The 20997-nt window shown below is 42.1% G+C and overlaps 1 protein-coding gene across 1 annotated transcript; it reads right to left on the minus strand.

Annotated features, from left to right (window-relative positions):
• Positions 1 to 696: 696 nt before the first annotated feature.
• LOC126400120 (transient receptor potential cation channel subfamily M member 4-like) lies at positions 697 to 20561 on the minus strand. Its single transcript, XM_050060601.1, has 28 exons — positions 20235 to 20561; positions 17120 to 17181; positions 16826 to 17003; positions 16378 to 16558; positions 15137 to 15306; positions 14703 to 14880; positions 13962 to 14026; positions 13627 to 13860; positions 11437 to 11539; positions 10414 to 10535; positions 9992 to 10288; positions 9773 to 9874; positions 9521 to 9649; positions 9305 to 9434; positions 8872 to 9017; positions 7827 to 7939; positions 7270 to 7386; positions 7054 to 7103; positions 6702 to 6940; positions 6427 to 6542; positions 6126 to 6258; positions 5855 to 6029; positions 5249 to 5414; positions 4975 to 5156; positions 4715 to 4847; positions 4553 to 4625; positions 1419 to 1512; positions 697 to 1242 (listed from the first exon to the last, which is right to left on the minus strand). Exons 1-28 carry the CDS (start codon positions 20295 to 20297, stop codon positions 1211 to 1213), a joined length of 3783 nt encoding a protein of 1260 aa, XP_049916558.1. The 5' UTR covers positions 20298 to 20561; the 3' UTR covers positions 697 to 1210.
• Positions 20562 to 20997: the final 436 nt, after the last annotated feature.

Here is a 20997-nt window from a genome sequence, read left to right on the forward strand (position 1 = left end):
CAAAGTCAAGGATCCTTCCGAAATGTGTCCTACAGAGGCAAGGCAAGAGTCACTCAGTGATCACACATGAATCAGGCGAGTGATTACACCTAGGTGTGTGTCATTCACCCTCTGGGGACTGAGGAGGTCTTAGGGTGATAACTTTGGCACTTTCTAATGTTGTTGCACAATTTGAGCAAATGCAAGCAGTATTTTCAGAGTCACATGACTTTTAGGAAGAATCTCTGGATCATACAAAAAAAAAAAAAGCACTCCGTCTCTGCTGTGACAGATTAATTTAGAAACTGTTCTGTTTTTATCAAAATCCCTATATTTAGAAAAAAATAATCATGTTATTTGGCGGGCGGCACGGAGGTGTACTGGTTAGCACTGTCACCTCACAGCAAAAGGGAGCCCTTTTGTGCGGAGTTCGCATGTTCTCCCCATGTCAGCATTTTCTCTGGGTACTCCAGCTTCCTCCCACAGTCCAAAGACATAAAGGTTAATTGGTGACTCTAAACTGGCCGTGAGTGTGAATGTCTGTCTCTGTGTGTCAGCCCTGTGATAGTCTGGCGACCTGTCCAGGGTGTACCCCGCCTCTCGCCCAATGTCAGCTGGGATAGAGTCCAGCGCCCCCACGACCCCCAACAGGATAAGCGAAAATGCATAAGCAAATTTCCCTACACAACAGTAACAGAAATAACTCATTCATTACACCGTATATACAATTTATTGAACAGAATAAAGTAATGTAGCAACACAAATACATGATTCAACATTTAAGGTTGCCAGAAAGTAACTGAACACAACAGTATCACAATATGCACATGCATATCAGTGACATTCAATGTAACCCCTGTAAACTATCATATATCGCAGTAAAAACCTCTATAAAAACCTTAAAAATAACAGCAGTAAAGACATGATAGCACTGGCAAACAAAACATAAAATATATCATGCCACATCATAAATATATACACTTGACTTTGGCATTCTTATAAGATTGATTGCACCCGTAAAATATCAGCTTTGGCATGTAATCAATACTGTAACAAGTAGTGATTTCTGCTACATGCTTTTGTAGTTGAGAACAATTAAAACTATTCAGTAACTGAGTCCAGTGATGAACGTGGCTGACAAACAGTACGACTGGGGGAGCAGCCAAGGTAAAAGCGCTTAAATCTTGTCTTATACCGACCCTGAGCAAATGAAGGCACCACAGAGGCTGAATCAGGTGGAATTGGAAGAGGAAGGGAACGTATCTGTGTGAAGAGGAAGAAAATGTTACAAAGCATGTTAAGTATGAACGACTTGAGGCTAACGGCACTAAAAATAAAGAGAAAACTAGTCACGCAAGCTTGGTGAAAATAAACCCATTACTTTAAGCATGTAGTTTCACTTGTTCCTGGAAAGAAACTTGCATGATCTGACTTTGTACCTCTAAGCGTAGGTGGAGGCCGAGGGGGTTTGAATGTGCTGCCTTGAGCCAAAGTATCCACGACCCAGCTGAGAGCACTTGAGCAGTACTCCATCTGAGGAGGAGGATCAAAAGAGCAGAAAGCTGTGTATTAGAATACAGTAACAATAACGCCATGCAGTGGGCTGGGGCCTTGTCTTGACACTTCCCAAGCTTTGAACATCAGTGCAATCATGTTGTGGGATTTTGTCTGAATGCTACTTGCAGAAGAGTTTTTGGAGCTGAAAATGGTCAGTTAATATCAGGCATTTCCTTAAAAGTTTGTCATTTGGGAACACTTATTTGCTTTATGGCAGAGAGCAGGCTAAGAGGTCGACTCTCATATGTGCCTGTTAATACGAGGCTACCACAAGCAGCCAGTTAGCTTAACTTAGCATAAGGACTGGTACCAGGGTGTAACAGCTCGCCTTGCTCTGTGTAACGGTAACCAAATCCAGCTATCACCACCTCTGCATCTTACTACTTCACACATTATACTTGGCTTGGGCTGTAGCTATTTTTTCACACCTTCATACCTTCCTTACATGTCACTGGGGTGTGCGGTATATGATGTTTTTGAGTAAAAAAACAAACAAAAAAACTTAAAGCTGAGCTGCTGGTAATAGAAGTTATTGTAGCATATATGACATTGTCAAGCCTATATTGCTGTGTGTATAACATGCAACTAGCCAAGTTAGAGAAGTCTTGTTGGTTTTAAATACTTACGGCCCATAGAATATCATGCATTTATAGATATAAATACAAATATAGTGACAAATTTAGGCAAAAGCAAGTATAAGTTTCAAGACAGAAAGGTCAACCTTGGCTCAAAATGAAATTAGTAATATAAACACAAAGTGATGAAAATTTGTCAAACAGATAGTCATATTTTGTTTTTTTGGGGGGGATGTTGTGTGCAATATTTTGAAATAAAATGGCAGCAAGCCCCAGAATCTTATTTTTCTACTTTCCCCTTTGAGTCAGGAAACTCCTTGCCAAATTTCATACTTGTATGACTATTCATGCTGATGTAGCACCCTAATATTTGCATTCACATAATTTTACCAGAAAAATTAGGCCCCCTGAGACCAAACAGCCCCGAGTTGGAGGTGCTTGTTATCAACATGTGATGGCCCACGATACAGGCTAACAGGAAATAGTAATGATAAAAAGGTAGCAGAAACACCATGAGGGCGGGACCTGGCTCTCAGTCTAAGGTGGTGGTGGCAGACTAGTAGCTGAATAAAAGCATGTGGCTAATAAGACTGCTTTTGTAGTTGTAAGATGTCATCTTAAGATAAAGTTATATGTGGCGATGTTTTCATGATTCCATAGAGTCATATTTAATTGATTAACTAGGAGGCATTTTTCTTTACTTGTCCTGTAATGTTATTTTCACCTCTCACAGTTGGCTTCTAAGCTCAGCTGTGTTGCACGAACAGAGACTGACCTCTAGTGGCGTAAGCTGTGCGCTACATATGTACATTCATATGGCAGCTCCGAATCAGTTTAACAGGAAGCGAAACATATATTATACCTTGTTTTTAATCCATACTAAAGTAATTCCATACTAACATACTATTTTATGGAGCTACATTAGGGTTAAAAGTTTTGTACTTGAAAAAATAAAATTTGAAACTGAAAATTCATGTGTTGATCTTGAATTTTGAAAAATACAACAATGTATTCAAAATAAAAATAAGTGTATGAAACATTTTTTCAGGTTAAATATAATTTTGATTCACTTTGGTAATTCTTTTGAATGAAGAATTTATTTTCACTTTTCACTTCTATATATATTTTGACATTTGAGGTCTTATTTTTTTCAGCTGCATGTTTTATCTTTTCAGATTCAGATCTTGTTTTTTACGGTTTCAAATCTTATTTTTTCACTTTCAAATCTTGTTTTCACTTTCAGATCTTTTTTTTTCCCACTTTCAGATCTTTTTTTTTTCACTTTCAAATCTGTTTTTTTTCACTTTCAAATCTGTTTTTTGAGTTTTAGACTTTTGACCCTGATGTGACGTGGGGTCGTGGCATCAACTGAACGTTTACTGGATGAGGAAGCATCAACAGGGCCGGTACTACTTAAATTATAAGATTGGATTTCAGGGTGGGCTGCTAGATTCTCTAGGTATATACTGCATTTATTTATTTATTTATTTATTCATTATTCCACTGAGGATTGAGTACTGTATTTCGTTCAGCATGTACATGATGAATGACAATAAAGCAACCTTAAACACTGAATAAAGTGTTTTTTGGTTTTTTTTACAAACTTGAAAGTCACTTGTGGTCCATTCAGAATGAACACACGACCTGCTTTTGGACCGCAGCCCACCAGCTGGGAACCACTGCCTTAATGCAATGTGATAGAGAACAACAGACAGCAACTACGACACCCTGTGATGTCAATACCGCTTCAGTTTAAGTGTAAGTATGCACGAAATGTGAGATTTCACTTAGCTGGTTGAATATAGTTTCAAAAGTGTTTTTAAATTACAAGGTTACTGTGGTTACGAGGCTCTCAGGAAGTGACGTGATAATTACAGCTCTCTGCATCCAAAACCATATATACTGTTTATTTAGACAAATGTATGTTTAATGCACATTTCTTGGCTCTGAGCAGTTGCCAGGCAACTAGCGGAGATTCCAGGAAGTTATTGGTCCCAGTCAAGAAATAGTCAGGCACATAACCCCCGCTAAAACAGTCAACTGTTGTTTTTAGACTAGCTGTTTACCCTCAGTATGCTAAGCTAAGCTAAGCTAAGCTACTCTAACCTTCTGTGGGCTGTGTAGTAGCTCCACATTTACTGTACAGACGAGAGTGGTAATTTTCTTCTTATCTGACTCTCACCAACAGAACAAATAAGCGTATTGTCCTAACAAGTATGTGATTTTCCCATACATAAACACACATTGTGATATCAGTATCAGAACATAGTGTTCTAGTTATCATGATGCACCCAGCCCTGCTATATCGAGATGGATGACATTTATTTAACCCTTACACAGGAGGGGCTGCCTGAGCAGACAGGCTCTTTTATAGCAGTATCAAGAGCGACACAAATGCCACAGATGATGAGCTCAGTTTGAAAAGTGTTCTTTAGTTTTACCTCATTCTCCAGAGCTCTCAGCCTGTGTTCAAAGTCTCTGCTTTCAGTCACGTGTTTGAGCACACCATCCACCCTAAAAAAGGACACGTTCACCTCAGTATGATGGAGGTAGAAAACAGGTAATTTTGCTGGTGCAGTGTTAGTTTGGGAAGATGTGCTCACTTGACAGACATCCGTTTGAGCCTCTCTGAGTCGCTGCTTTTCTGGATCTTATTCTGGGCGGTCAGGAAGTCCTCCTTCTGAATGGTTTCCCATGTCATTAGCCTGTTGGCTGCTTTCCCTTTTAACTGTAATACTAACAGAGGAAGGCAAAAGCTTTTTATCACTGCTGTCATTCATGTCAGCCTGAACAAAGCAGGAACCACAACAGCTGAGCTGAAGGCGATGTAATTGATGTTACATTAATTCGACTCGCTACTGACCAAAGTGGTGGATCTTGATGGAGGGCACCTTGCGGATCTGCCTCTTAATAAAGAGATTGATGTGCGAGAGGATGATGAAAGGAGGAGCCAGGGAGGGACGGGAGTGGTACTGGACGATCAGGTTGTAGCGCTGGAACTTCCAGTAGATGTCGCTGTTCGCCTGCACTTCAGAGAAGGTGTAGCTGCGTGGACACAAAGGCAACAGAGAGAGTTGGGGTGAGCGATAGTGTCAGTGAGGTCACAGAGACGGACTGACTTTAATCTTATTCTTTACCTAAACATGGCAATGAGCAGGTTGATGAGCAGGATATTGGTGACCAGCAGATAAACAATCAGCAGAATGACCACTATCCAGTTACTATACATCGTCCTGCACGGCTCCGCGCCGTTCTCGATCATTGTAATGTTGTGCGTGCATTCCATGTCCCACGTCTTTCCAACTGGAACAGACACAAAAATATAGAGAAGATTAAAATAAGTCCCATCTTTTCATTTTATTCCTTTTTTTTCCATTACATGTGTGAGTTTGGTACAGTATAAATCAGCTCTTATTTTATTTTTCTTCTCACTATTTTTTCCACTGTCATTGTTAGTTTGACTTTAGTTTCATCATTTGTGATTTAACTTTTTTTTCTGCTATTATATACAGGAATCAGTCACAGTACAGGTGAAGTACAGTAAATCTAAAATCTAGTTTCTTGACCAAGTGCAGCACTTTAAAAAATATTGTACATGTCTACAAATCAAATAAATCTGCTATCACGTCACAATAACAGTGATGGAATGGAATGGATATGAAAAAATGTCCAGTACAGGCTGCAACATTATTCTTAGACTACTTTAAAACTGTAACTTTTATTCTCTTAAGATGCCCTTTTACCATCCATCTCCTCCACAGGGATCTGTCCAAAGATGTGCAGGTACGGTCTGTAGAAAACCCGGCGAAAGATGCGATCTAAGCTCGGGTCGTAGGCGTAGAGCAAAGCCTGATTGGCTACTCCGTATGCCATGAGCCACACCATCAGGAAGAACAGGAAGAAGAAGACGTCCTTCATCTGAAAAGGAGCAAACAGTTGTCTTTCCATCATTATAATACAAACATCCTGCTAAGAATCACTGGTATGATGTGAACTTGTGGTGACGTTTCTCACCATCTTGCTGACAATGATGATTTTTGGTCCCAGCTGTTTGTGAATGGCAAAGATGTGAATGAGACGGAGGGTGAAGACCATGTAGTCCAAACACAGGAACTCCCGGCCAAATCCGTATGACGCTTCGAACATCCTAAAACACATAGGGAAGCAGATAGTGTGAGAACACCGCCATCTGTTGGTCATTTGATATAACTGCACTTTAAAGGCTGTCAGCTGAGCTAATACTGCGGAAGATTTTGGCATAATCCTGTAGTAATATACACTGTAGACAGTCCCTGTGTGTAGCTGTTATCCGTACCTGCAGATTACTCCGACAATGAACAGCAAGATGGCGGTGAGGTCACACTTGTTCCACACATCCTGAATGTACACTCTCATCCTCTGACGCCAACTCATCGTCCCCAGAAAGAACGTCTTTGAGAAGAAAAAAAAAACATAAATAAACAGAACATTAAATACAGCCAAATACTTTATAAATGCTGTTTATGTGAAGTGATTTTATGCCATATCTGCTTTTGCAGTGGTTAAATGTGACACAGATGCATGAAACAAGCACGATGTCTCCGCACTTACCTCCCGGATCTCCTCACACACGATGGTGAATACCCAGAAGTACAGCACATACTCAGTGATGGCCGGACCTTCGGGTGGCGGGGGCTTGAAGTCCACCAACAGCACGTACGCAAACAGCAGGAGGAAGAGGAAGTACATCAGGACGTTGCCCAAAAATGAGGTGACGGGTGCAAACCAGAACTCTCGCCATCTTGACACTATGAACGGACGCTTTGGTGGCCTGCGTGACTGGGGTATGCCTGTAGGGAAGGTTATCAGACATGGATTAGGAGCTGCTTGCATTCGTCATGGCTGCTTAAAATATTCATTTATGCATCTTTTTTAGAAGGTGCTGCGTTTAAAGAGGACTCACCTTTAATGGTTGCTGTTCTGGGAGTGATTGGACCTTGTGCGTCAGCTTCACTGGTACAACAATGACATATTTTCAATCAATCAACACAATAGAAAAAGCATTTTTGAAGTAATGTTCATTCAAGACTGTGACACCAGTGCATCCTGTTCACTTGCATTAGCATGATAAGTGAAAGGCAGAAACCACATCACTTAAGAGTTTATTTAGACTTTTTACATGTGCTTGATGTCCGAGAAAGAGAAGACGGTGGTTCCGTAGAGACTGTCGCTGTCCCTGCCCATTCCGTCCTCGTTAGGCTTCCCCTCATTGTCTTGGTGATGGTCCTCTTGTTCCCTGTGAGGTGGAGTTTGTTGTTAAGTATCAGAAATGAAATCTGAATCTTTTGAAAGCTAATGTTAATGAGGTTGTACGCCGTCGCACACCAGCAAGTTTCTCTTACAGTTTACATCCATGTCCGGACGTTTTTGCCAAATTTAAAGAAATTCCCTTAAGGTGTTCTGGAGATATCCTGTTTACGAGAATGAGACGGGTGCAAGATCACACTGACTTTGACCTTTGACCACCAAAATGTCACCGATTCATTGTTGGGTCCAAGCGGACATTTTTGCCAAATTTGAAGAAATTCCATCAAGACGTTCTTGAGATATCGCTTTCACAAGAAGTGGGAGAGATGTAAGGAAGGACAGACAACCCAAAAACATAATGCCTCCAGCTATGGCTATCGCAGGCGCAGAAGCATAAAAAAAATAAATAAGTACTAAAGTGGATTTTACCTGTAGGAGATGAGGTTGGTGTAGCAGAGGATGGGGCAGAAGAAGGTGAGCAGGAGCTTCCACACCTCTGTGTTCCTCTTCATGTCCCCCCACCAGATCTGGGACAGCAAAGACTGAAGGCAAAGAGAGCATTAGACCATTTTCACCAACTGTAATTAATTTGCTCTCTATGAAAGCCGGCTCTGTTGTATGTGTAGTGTTTACACTACAGACTGCAGGCAGGCAAATCATACCGACTCAGATCTTCTTATTTCATAACGATGTGAACCACAGAATCACATGGAATCTGATCCTATCTGATCTGGGCCACTTTCATATTTGGTCCTAAATCACATACAGGTCTGATTTTTTGCAATGCAACCTTGGAATTCATGTGTCTGTCACTCTAGATCAACATTCATCACAATTCTGCGCTGGCCGGAGTCAAACTGTTAATACAAACATGGAAAACAGCTGTGATGGACAGATGAAGCTGAAAGCAGCCCTTGACATCCTGAAAGTTGGGATGAAATCTGTTTCAGTGAAACCATTCACGTCACAATCCCACCACTCCTCACTCTACCTCCCCATTATTATTAAATAATTGAAATTTGGCTCTCTTTTTTTTCACCCTCATTCTCGTTATCAACCCAAATCCGCTGGCATGAGCATGACCACTTTACAGTGGAATCTGATATTGGCCACATTTAAAAAATAATGTGAACAGACAAAAATAAAATCAGATCTGAGCAATAAATCTGAATTGAGCACTAAAGCTTGCAGTGTGAATGTAGCCTATTTAAGCTCCATTTACAAATTACCTATTGGCAGAGAATGTACTTCAATAAAAAGGAAGACTTTAACTTCTTTAATTATTTTAAGTTAAAGAAAGAAATAAGCTTCAGCCAGAAAATCTGGCAAATCAAACATGAGATATACTTTGAAACATTTAAAAAAAGACCAAGCATAAACAGAACTGGTTATACTGCCTACATAAAGTCAGTTACTTGGCTCCATTGTTGTCTAGTCATGTGACAGTCACACAGGTGTGAAAACAGTGACACACCTGTACTCCGTCGTGGCTGAAGAAAAGTCGTGCATCAGCACCCATGCCCATCTGGAGGCAAGTGGTGCCACCCCAAACTGGAGATTTCCTAATCAGCAGGGTGAACGAGCGACTCTCATTGCTCCGATAGCAAGAGCTGAAGACGTCTGAGGAGAGGGAGAGATGAGTGCAGAGAAAGTTTGGTCTTTTTTTTCTGAAAATCAGTTATAATCATTATACAGTGGGCATGCATGCACCGCTTTATCTGACAAAAAATTTAAATACCTACCCATTGAAACACTGGTGCGTTACATAACTTTAAAACAAGGAGTGGCCAAATAACACTAGAGCAATTAGACTGTGAAGTTTAATACCTCATAGTCATTCCTGCACATTTATTTATCAGCTATTTTGTGTAATTAAACTTTGGTGGATGGTGCGTTCATGATCTCACCATGTGCCAGGTTCTCAAACCTCTGGGCCAGCTCCTTCATGGACAGTTTGGTCTCAGTCTCGACCTCCAGCTTGGATATTTCCCTCAGCATCTTGCAGCCACTCAGAGCACTCAACACTGACTCCCCTGCCTGGAAGAGACAGCAAAGGCCTTTTGTTGGTTTCAAAAAGCAGCAGAACATATTTTTGGCTTTCTCTAAGTCTCAGAGGTTTTTACCATCTCCCAGAAGAAAGTGGCCATCTCGCTGCGGTTCTGGAGGACGGCCCAGATGAAGAGAGAAGCCCAGGGGAAGAGGCAGCGCTTCTCCCGATACAAGCAGTCTCCTCGCAGCAGCTTACTGGCACGCTGAGGGATGAAGAGAAGCAGGGGAGGAGGGTTCAATTTGATCATGTCATTCTCTGTTGTCTTCACAAGCCCTACAGCAGTTCACTAGCTTTAATAGCTGTCTACATATTGGAAAAAAAGTACCCTCAGAGCTCTCCTCTTGGATGTCATCTGCTCTAAGCCCAAAGCATCGTAGTAAAATGGCTGGCAGACGTCACCCATCAACAGTTCCAGCACCCCTGAAACCTGAGGAAAAGGGGTGGAGGAGCAAACAAACAAAAATGTACATGTAAAAATTGGTTTTCTTTGATTCTTTGATTGTAAAAGTAGACGTTAGGCATGGCCGTCTCCCTCACAACACACCTCAAAAAGGCTGATCTCCGTCACCGGGCCACTCTGTATGTTCTCTGTTGCCACTCTGGAAGGCGAGTCCGACAGGTTTGATGTTGGCACGGGGACTGCAGTTCCCAGCCGCTCCGCCAGACGGCGCTGAAGCAGCTGGTAAAGCACCGTCCCATCGGCCACCGAGCGGTAGAGGCTCTCCAGCCTGCCGTAGGTCAGGTAGTCCAGGATGTTGAGGCCGTTCTCAGTGAAGAGACGCACAAACTGAGGCTTGTCGTTGACCAGGGCGTCCGTCATGGAGTCTTCCAAGTCTTCATACTGTTGGATTGGATAAACATGTCAGTATAGGGTCAAGACATTCTCACTTATTTCATACCAACACAATACACCACACATTATTCATCTACTTTACAGTGGTAGTATCTCTCTCTCTTTCCCCTCACCCTCCACTGAATGTCTCCATTGAAGAGTTCACTCTTGGCAATGTCAACCCTGTTCCACGTGACCGCTAGCTTCAGCTCTTCATTGTAAGGACTGGCATCCACTGACGCACGCTGCTTACTTGCTAAAGAACACAAAAATAGAAAATAAAGAAGACGAGAATAAGACAACAAGAAAAACAAGAATGAGGGAATGATCCAAATCATTGAGATGCTGATCTTTTTCCCACTTTTCCAATTTAGTGCACCCTTTTATGTTTTAGTATCCTCTGTACATCTGTTGCTACTTTTTTGTATTTGTCAGTATGTGTATGGAATATTTGGTGAAAAAGGGGGAAAACACAAAAATCACACCACGAACTTAAAGGGATAGTGCACCCAAAAATGAAAATTCAGCCATTATCTACTCACCCATATGCCGAGGGAGGCTCAGGTGAAGTTTTAGAGTATGGAGATATTTTGTGGTTTCAATGATGTGTTTTTGGACGTTTGAATCTGGGGCGCCTTAAGCCTCCATTAGGTGGAGTTGTGTTTATATACTTTATTAATCCCCAAGGGGAAATTCCATTTTTTCACTCTGTTTGTCAATTACACACAGGTCTGAACACACATGCACAAACAGGACCTATACATGCACTAAGTGGAGAGATGTCAGAGTGGGCTGCCCATGACAGGCGCTCAGAGCGGTTGGGGGGTTCGGTGCCTTGCTCAGGAGCACCTCGGCAGTGCCCAGGAGGTGAACTGGCACCTCTCCAGCTACCAGTCCACGCTCCATATTTTGGTCCGGACGGGGACTTGAACAGGCGACCCTCCGGTTCCCAACCCAAGTCCCTATGGACTGAGCTACTCCCTCTCCCCTGGGATCTCCGGGAAGTGTTGTGAGGACTCTAAAACTTCACCTGAGCCTCCATCAGCATATGGGTGAGTAGATAATGGCTGAATTTTCATTTTTGGGTGCACTATCCCTTTAAACAAAGACCCATTGCCTCTTAAAACAGCACTCTTCAAAACAGGAATGAGTTGTACCTCCCACCAGCGCTTTGAGCAGGACTGTATCAAACTCATTTGGGCCCTCCTGCTCTCCGTGGTAGACTGTGATGAAGTCTCTGTTCTGGTAGATGCTCAGGACCTGGAGACAAGAAAAGCAGGAATTTCAGCTGTATTAGCACTTGGTGATGCTGAGAAAGAGATTAAAAAGGACACGCATAAGGATAAAGAAAGACTTGGTAACAAAGGGTACTGTCATATCCCTGATATAGTTAAGTGGATGCCTCCTCATGCTGAGTGAGCAGCGTGTCTGACACTTAAAGATTGTATCAGGGTATTTAAATCTAAGAACCAACACGACCCATGAGTAGAAAAGAATAAGATTACAAGTGGGTATCCAGCCACACCTAGTTCAACAGAGAGCAATTCACACCACTGATTACATTAAAGATTTAATAATCATTAGGACACTGATAGAAGAGTCAATAACCCGCCACACTCTTTCAAGGCAGCATGCAGTGTTGATGATGTTCCATCACACAAACTGGACCCCCGAGACTCCAGCTCCATCGCAGAGTGCAGCTGTTTGTAGTCGCCTTCATTAAAATGTAGGGTATAAGTGCAGCACCAAGCTTCGGGACGAACTTCCCTCTCTCTCTCTCTCTCTCTCTCTCTCGAGAGGAAACAGGAACTGTCAGAACTTTTCGTAACCATGGAGGAAAACCCTACTTCCATTTTATGTTCTTCATGTTTATTTTTATCACTTGCATTTGATCTGCATGTGCTGCTTTTGTTCAGCTGAATATTTGTGTATTATCCTGTTGCCAATGACAATCACTTATGTCCCACTAGGAGTGTGGTGGCGTATTTTTTCTACAGAGACTCTGCACTCTGCCTGTAGTTTCTTACAGTCTATGCTCGGCGTGTGTATGGGCATGCACCCCCACAGAGCTCAGGTGAGGTCAGGGCTTTATAAAGAGGTAGCAACCAGGTGCCAGACTGTAAGCAGCGGGCATCCAAGAGACACAGCATGGCAAAAAAAATGCAGTTATAGTGAAGTGAAATGCCAAACGAGCGTGAATCTGGGGTTGGCTTTTCCTTTTAATCTGACTTACAAGTGTGTTTAATAAAATCCTGTATAGTGTACCTTAAAAATAGAACTTAATGCCAAGCTGCTTTTGTGGCATTTCTTTCACTTCTTCTTTCATTTCTTTTTTCTTTGTAAAAGATCTTCTTGTTTTTCACAATACTGTTATAAAATCTGCTTGGTTTTACAATGCTTTACAATCAAATGATGACATCTACTGTTTTCTAGGAACGAGAGAAGGGTATATTTGATACTAAACACAATGTAACCTTTACATTTTTTAACGTCTGGATGACAATATTAAATATCTATCTTAGTTTGAGCAGTTTACATTTGTACAGAGCGTCCTCTATGTCGAACACAATACGCCGTTGCATGTGGTCAATAAGTCATTGATGCTGGCTTGCCGCTGGAAGTTCTGTAACCCTGTAGGTTCTGTAAGGGTGGTTTAGGGGAGGCTGTTTGACAACATATGTCCCTAGGAGATCATGTGGATCAGTATAAAGGCATTTTTTAAAAAATGTAATTGTAATTGGCTACACACAGTCTGTTGTGCTACAAAAATAGTCCTGTTACGCCATGGGAAAACTGAAACTGACCTCCAAACAACAGCTTGTGAGTGAGGTAATTGTAAACAGCAACAGGAACAGCTAAATAACAGCCAGCGCTCTCAGGAATGTGCTGGGACAAGGAGTAGCTTGAAGTTCACAGGCCCAGTGGCGGCTCAATAAATGTTCATTACATGCAACAATTCTGTGTTGGATGACATAAGCAGCATTCTGATAAATCCTGCTGTTCATAGAGCCTCAACAGCAGCAACACAGCTGAACATGTGAGCTTACCCTGAGGGTAGAAGAAATAAAGGCTTCATACACTTGGGATGGCAGAAATACACACAGCAAGTTTGTTGGCAACCTGCCCATTACGATACTGCAAAATATCCTGCGTGAGTAAAGTTGGAATCTTGACCTTAGAGCATTCAAAGAAAGGTCAAGATGCCACAAAGTACATATGAAAGCCTCTGAGACTATGAATATCAATGTTTAATTGCATGGCAATCTAAGCAAGCAGCTGCCGAACATACAGCTTCTTCCTGTTCAGCATGTCAAAAGCCACACAATGACGACACACACACCACTCACCCGTTCGACTAGTTTGTCCGAGTCCGCTTCAGACGGGAAGTGCTTCTTAATCCGATCTGCCACTCTGTCCTTCAGATCCACGCTGGGGCCTGCCTCGCCCTCTCCCTCACCAGAGGCCTGGACGACCGTGGCTGACGACAGACTCGCCAAGACGTCGCTCAGGAAGTCGGCAAGGCCTCCTGAGCCAGCCAGCACCAGCCAGGGCATGGAGTTTTTCAGGGACAGATCCACTCTCTGACAGAAATTAGGGAAAGAGAGCGAAGCATTTCTTTATGGAAATCAAAGGCATAATATAAAAACTAACTTAATTATTTTTTTTGTGGAAATCAACAAACCTCGAGCATGCTGGCTTCCCCAGACACCAGCATACAAAGGACAGGGATGTCAATGCTGCCGCTGCCTAAAAAACAAGTTAAACATTTTTACAGTTAATTCGCAAGTGTGCATTGGTAAAATCTTTGCTTATACCAACTTCTCTTTGATGCAGGTATTTTGATTATGTTTACACACTGACAACAATCAAACTGCATATTTTTCTTGTGACACAAGAGCTTCCAGATGGCAAAGACACAGACAGAGCACCCTGCTAAATTTTTGACAAATCTCTGCTTGATTTTACATGTTGAGGAGCCGTGTTTGAAATTCCTGCAGTGGCATGCAGCGGCTCTCGTCCAGGGCATACCTAAGGTTCATCTTATCGTCACATGCACTAACCAAAAATCACCACAAGAGGGCCAAACAGCAATTTTACAGTTGTGGGAGCATTGTACAGTTTAGACATCTTTAGTTTTCTTTATATACAGTTCACACAAATAGATACATTCCTTGGAATATTAGTATGGGGAACCAGAGACAATACCAGCAAACGAAAGTGATGTGTTATTCTTCTATCTGCATGATGACTGGTTTCGCATATCCAGTTTTACCAGAAATTCCAAGGAACAACAAAACAACCAAGACAAAAATTATTAGGCCTACTTCCTGTCATATTTTTCAGTGAGTCCATGGAGAGCAATTACACCTCTACGATTCTACATACAATGCGAGACATTTAATTTTATTATCCCATCTCTCACCCCAGATGCCTGTGCGCTGGTGGGAGATGTAGTCCTCCAGTTTGGCCCTGAACCCCGTCTCTCCTCCTCTGCGTCCGACACTTCCATCGTCCACCAGGAGGAAGGCCTGGTAGTTGTTGTCCAGGCAGCAGGAGTCCCGGGACGTGTTCTGGACGTAGTACTTAGCAGGAAAGCTGCCCTGGAAGAGGAAGAATCCAGGTTAAACGGCAGGTTTTTGTTGAATCAATGGCTCAATCTCTATCTCTTACTCCCAATTTTAAGGCCTACATGCCCATGGGGACACAGATGGGTGCAAGTACATTTTTTATTTGCATTGGTCTGAAACTAGCAATGATAGTTGCACTGCACTGTACCGCGAGTGTTAGATAGGGCCCTGTATGTTTGTTTTTTATTTGGAATAATCAGTTATATTTGTAACTATAGTACGTGACAACCTCAGGGTTGATCAGCTGCTGTCGGTTGTGCACCAGGCCCCAGGGAGCAATGCCCAGCGCCACCACCTTGTTGAGGGACACCGATGAGGCTGCGGTGGCGTGATCTCTCACCGCCTCTCCAACACACCTGCCGACGCCTTCACGCAAGCCTGCTGTCAGGATCCACGCACCTGGGTGCAACAATCAAACATAAATGTGAGAAGGAAAGAAACTGCTTGGTTGTGGTAGTTTCTTGAGACAAAAAGGAACGTCATGGCAGAGTTTCGCAGTTCAAAGCTGAACTTCAGCGCCTGGAAAATGGTTAAATTACCGCTGTACTAGCTGTGTGTAGATTGGCTGACATATTCTTTATTTCATGTTAGGTTAATATGATTTCACACATCTACATTTTAATTTCTGAAAGCATGTTGTTTTACATAATATTTACAAATAGTCTACAATGATACACACTGTCCTTCCACAGCGTGTATCAACAACACACCTGCATGTTTTTACACCAGTCTAATTACTTTTGCTTTGGTCCGTAGCCTTCGAGAGTACAGCTTGTTTAAATGACCTCAAATGACAGGAGATCGCTATAATCCTCTGCCACCTGCACTTGGCACGGTAGTCGTGAGGAAATGGCCATTGTAGTACCGAATTAGGATCAGACCCCCGAGAGCCATAACGTGCAATGGTACTAGAGTTTGTAACAGCTGTGTTTTTCCCGCAAAGTCCACCACGAGGTTCTGCATCTTCCAAGAAAGTGTTGATTCAACATTTATCATTATTAGTCACTTGGAAACGCCTGCAACTTTGGACTTTACGAGAAGATTTTTACATGAGCAAAAACACGCAAAACTGAAATGCATGTGCTCATATAAGGCTAACAAACCAGTTATAGTAGCAGCTCTTTTCAGCTCTAAAAGGTGTCTGGAATTCATTTGACATCAGAGAAAGAGAAAGAAATCGGTATGAGGCAGCAAACACAGCTTCAAAGAGACCAAAGCATTTGCGCCCATGTTTCTTAAGACTTTTTAAGCTCTGCAGATGCCAGTCAAAGCATGTATTTTAGATCAAGGGGAACAGTCTGTAAAGTCATGACATCACATGCTGACCACAGACAAAGTGATTCACAACTTAAAGCTAACAGAGTGTAAAAAGCGTATATGGATTTCACAACTGGCATGTAACCTATGAACCACATTCGTAGCCATGTCTGAAGTGGTGGTTTAGCTACTTCAGAGTTACATTATGTTTACCTGTGCTTTGTGAGGCTTTCACCAGTCCCTGCCTGAGTACCTCCCGCACCCAAGTCTTCACCTTTGTCCTGCCTTCTCCGCCCACTATAGAAACCACCAGGTTGGGGGAAGGAAGACCCCAGTGGGCTGTCATCAGGGTGTAGACCATAGACGCGGGGGTGTCCCATGACAGACGCAGGAACTGAGGGTCCCCATGAGAGACAAAATGGATATTTGATCACATTTTACAACAAACTTTGACTTAAAAATGACAAATTGTGATCATTGTAGCATCAAAACACATGCTTAAGTTACGATAAAGCAGAGGAGCTTCACAGTACAGATGTGACTTCACTGTCAGTATATTATGTTTGCTTGTTCAGGTGTAGCAGTCGGTTAAAGAAAGGAGATGAAGCATTTAATGAGCCATTCAGAGAACATTTATCATGCAAACAGAAAGGCCACCCACATAGCTATGCCTCTTGCTGGCTCCTGCGAACTGCAATTCTCCGAAAGCATCAGTCGGGTATTCAGAGGAGTGCTGGGCGCTGTCCCAGTGGTTGACAATCGCTGTGCTGAAATAGTCACCGAGAGCCACAGAGCCATGGGCATCTCTCGCACCCCCACACTGACACAGCGCGCCATTACTGAGAGAGAGGTGAGAGGATAATACATGTGAAAACAAGATCATCCTTTGATGCATCACAACAGTAAACAGAGAGTGACTATCACGGAGGAATGTGCTCCACAGAGTTCACAGTACCTGAAAGAATCTTCTACGAAGGTGGTGCACACTCTTTTCTTGATGATTTTGGGGATCCAACTCTGAAAACATTTTCAACAGGTTAACACACTGAAATTTCGGACAAGCTGTTTAAAAGGTTTAACTCCATCCCTACCCTTTTGCGCTTGGAATTCATGTTGCTGCAGGGTGTAGGAAACTGTTAAATGAGAAACACTGACTTTGGCTCAGAGGAGGTGTTACACTGGTGAGATATGCGGTGCCTGAACACCTGGCTGTGACTTCTGACACGGTGCTGTAGATTCAGCTCGAGTTTGCGTGCATGTGTGTGGTGGACACGTAGGCTACTCCTGTGCAGGTATCATTAGTGCATACAGTACATTTTGCAGTACAAATACAAACCTACTTGTCAAACAAAGGAGCCTCAAGGGACTCTTTTTTTTTTTTTTACAACTTAAAACTGGACTGTTCTCTCTTTACAACTTTGAATTGAAAGATGCACTATAAAATATATATTCAAAATATTAATATCTAATCCACTGTCATCTCAACAGAAATATGATAATGGGAATACATATGTCTCACAGGACATTTTGACTGGTAAAATCAGTGGCGCCCCCAGAAGTTTTTCATAGGGGCCAGATGGGGCCACTGAAAATCTTAAGGTGGCACACCAAAAACGCTGTAACTGAATGTCAGGAATCTATTTACGAAGTTGAAGTACAAAGGCTGGCTAAAAACTAAGTCAATATAGAGAGTTAATGAATCACATACAGATTTGGTTTCTTATTTTACAGCTAATATTAGTAATTATCTGATGTGCATAGACGAATACCAGTACAGGTAACATTTTGAATTCCACATCAGTCCTGTTTTAATACGTTATATCCTCCTGAGACCCTGTGTCCTCATATGAGGATATTACATTTTGGATTTACTGGACTTTAAACTCCATTCTGCTTAACTTAGACCTGTTGTCTAAGATGGCAGCCATCTCTGCCAAGTCAGTCTGCAGCCGATCCCGACACAAAGACAGCAAGGTCCAAAACCTGATCACATTAAATGGTTAAAACTTTTACGTTTATTTATAATTAATAATGTTTGTAGTTTGATATGGCAACAAATTTTTACCAATTTTAGCAACAGTAACAAGCTAAGACACTGTTAATTAGGAAGTACTCATTGTAAGACACTGGGAATTTATCATCAGCTCGTTGAAGGACAGTGAGACTTAATTATTGTCTCGTTTGAGGACACTGGGACTTTATTATTGTCTCATATGAGGACATTGGGACTTTATTATTGTCGCATTCGAGGACAGTGAGACTTAATTATTGTCACGTTTGAGCTCATTGAGACTTAATTATTGTCTCATATGAGGACATTGGGACTTTATTATTGTTGACAATGTTATTTTTTCATACTTATCAGGTCCTACTAATCCCAAATAGCTAGGAGAAATTAAAAATGAACACCAAACAAAAGTTCAGGTCTCAGGAAGATATATCAATTAGGGTTACAAATTGTAAGCACTTTCCTTAATCGTTCATTGGTAACATTAACAATCAATTAATCAATTAATAATGATTTTGAATACACATAAAACATTGCTTATAAAGAAAAAATACCAACTGTGCTTGTTCCCTAAATTAAAGCTCAGCAACATGTTCACCATCTTACCCATAGCTCGAATGCAATAGGAGACTACACGTCGTTTATATTTCAGAATAAGACCTTTGTTTGATCAATTCAGTTTCATCCCTCATATCTATACATGCCAGGTGATTCATTGTTCTTTAAATAGGCTTGTCCTTTTCCTTAAAAAGACAAATTTACAGCTTTAGTTTGAAGTTCACTGACTGTAAGGAACAAAACATTTACTGGAAACAAAACTAATCAAGTTTAGTGGAGACTCGTGGGTATCCGGTGACCAACAGAACCCATTTTTATTCAAATATCTTGAGGTGAGAGTTCAAGGGGCCCCTTTGAAAATGCCAGCTGTTCCCTTGTCCAAATTTAGCCTAACTTTAGCGCATTAGTTAGCCTCCTTACCGTCAAGCTATGAATGCCTCAAGTGCGTCATAATAATCCTCTTAATTCAAGCAGTGATATCAGCCTCTCATCATTTTCACCAGGGTGGGCCACTGGAGAGGGGGCCGTGATTGTATCATGCCCCACCGCACGCCCTCCTTGGGGACGCCACTGAGTATAATCAGGAAAAGCACATCAACGGCTAACACGATGGCTGCGTTCCATTTAGCTGTGCCAGGGAGCGCCGTCAGTGAGCCAGCGGCACAACACCAGAGCCCTGGAGCTGGCACACCTAAATGGAATGCAGCCATGATTAATATTATTAGCAACACCTGTGCTTGTCGAGTTAAAGTATTTGCAGTTAAGACATGTTTTACCTTATATTATATTGTATTTTGTTTGTATCTTTTGGATGCCGGTGTTAATATTAAGGGTGGCCATGTCTGTTTACGTTAAAACTTCAACTTAAAGCATAAACCTTACCATACAAAGTTAACTAGGTTAGCTTAACGTTAAATATAGTTAACGTTAGCTTATGAAACGCTAGGGAACTGTTACTGAACATACAATGGGTGTGCTCTTGCCTTTGTTTTTACCGTCAGAGATAACGCAAGTAAACGTTTAAGCAGCGACTAAGTTAGAAATTGAGTCACCGAAGCCTTTCGTAAGTTATTAACGATGACCGGAATGTTAGCCATTAAGCGTAACGTTACGTTGTTAAACGGTCGAAAGTGCCTTTTTAAGCTAGCTTAACTTCCGCCGGTTTGACAAGCACACAGTGTCAACAGATACGAGCAGACCGTAGCTCGGTTTAGCTACAATAGGGACAAATGCGGGGCGGTTCACGCACAGTTGCAACCCTGTAGTGGCTTCGGTCATTCAAGACTCTTTAACAGTGAGTATTAAACCCCCAAAGGAACATTAGATACGTGCTGCCCAAAGCAGATTGACCATCGCTCGTCATTGTGACTCAGAACCTCGCGGGATAACTGCCAGCCGCAACTTTCCTCACCGCTTCCACTTTGTAAATTTCCTTTTTGTTAAATTGTCTGACAAAGCACCGCAATGATATCACAACAGGAGACTGAATAAAAAGCCTACCCACCTGATCCTTCTCAGATTTACAGATTTGGTCTCCGCCGCCTCCTTCTCCTCCTGTGTCTCTCATGTTCTTTTTTTTCCTTTCTCTTCCACTCAGTAAGAGATAGTCGGGGGAATGACTTCAGGATTTCTTCCTGACCATTTTCCAGTGACAATGCTCATTTCCTGGATTGCTGCATTTTTGAATGAGCGTGAATCAATGAAAAGGCCATTTCCAAACTTTTCTCCGCAGCCAGCCAGAGAGGAAACAAGGTGTAGAGCAGAGACACCGCACAGGTGAGGGTGTGTTTTTTTACAGGAGGCCTCCAAACTCTGAAAATAGGAGGGGCCACCCAAAACCACAGATATTTCATACCTGGGGTGTGATCTGAGCCAATGCTGATTATGATCCCCTTACAACATAGATTAAGATGCCCATCTCCTGGTGAGAAATATCTGATGTGGTGAAGTTAGGAGGAAAATACCCCTGGTCATTGATGACATATTTCAACACTGCTGTAGCAGACATGACAACTGAAGACAGAAGCTTGTGCAATGTGCACTGACCAATTTGTTACTGTCATGGTTGCCTAAAAATATCACAGTCAGGTCTGGATTTACACCATGGCAAGTGGGTCAGATGCCTCAATTAGTCCCCACACCATCTACAGCGATAAAGGCCAGATTGTTTTACACGCCGAAACATTTCCAACATCACATTTTAATCAGCATGTGAGAGAAATATACTACATATACTTGAAGACTTACTTTCCTTCATCTGATGAATT

Source organism: Epinephelus moara, chromosome 13 (assembly GCF_006386435.1).
Source record: "Epinephelus moara isolate mb chromosome 13, YSFRI_EMoa_1.0, whole genome shotgun sequence".
In the NCBI taxonomy this organism is placed as follows: Eukaryota; Metazoa; Chordata; class Actinopteri; order Perciformes; family Serranidae; genus Epinephelus; species Epinephelus moara.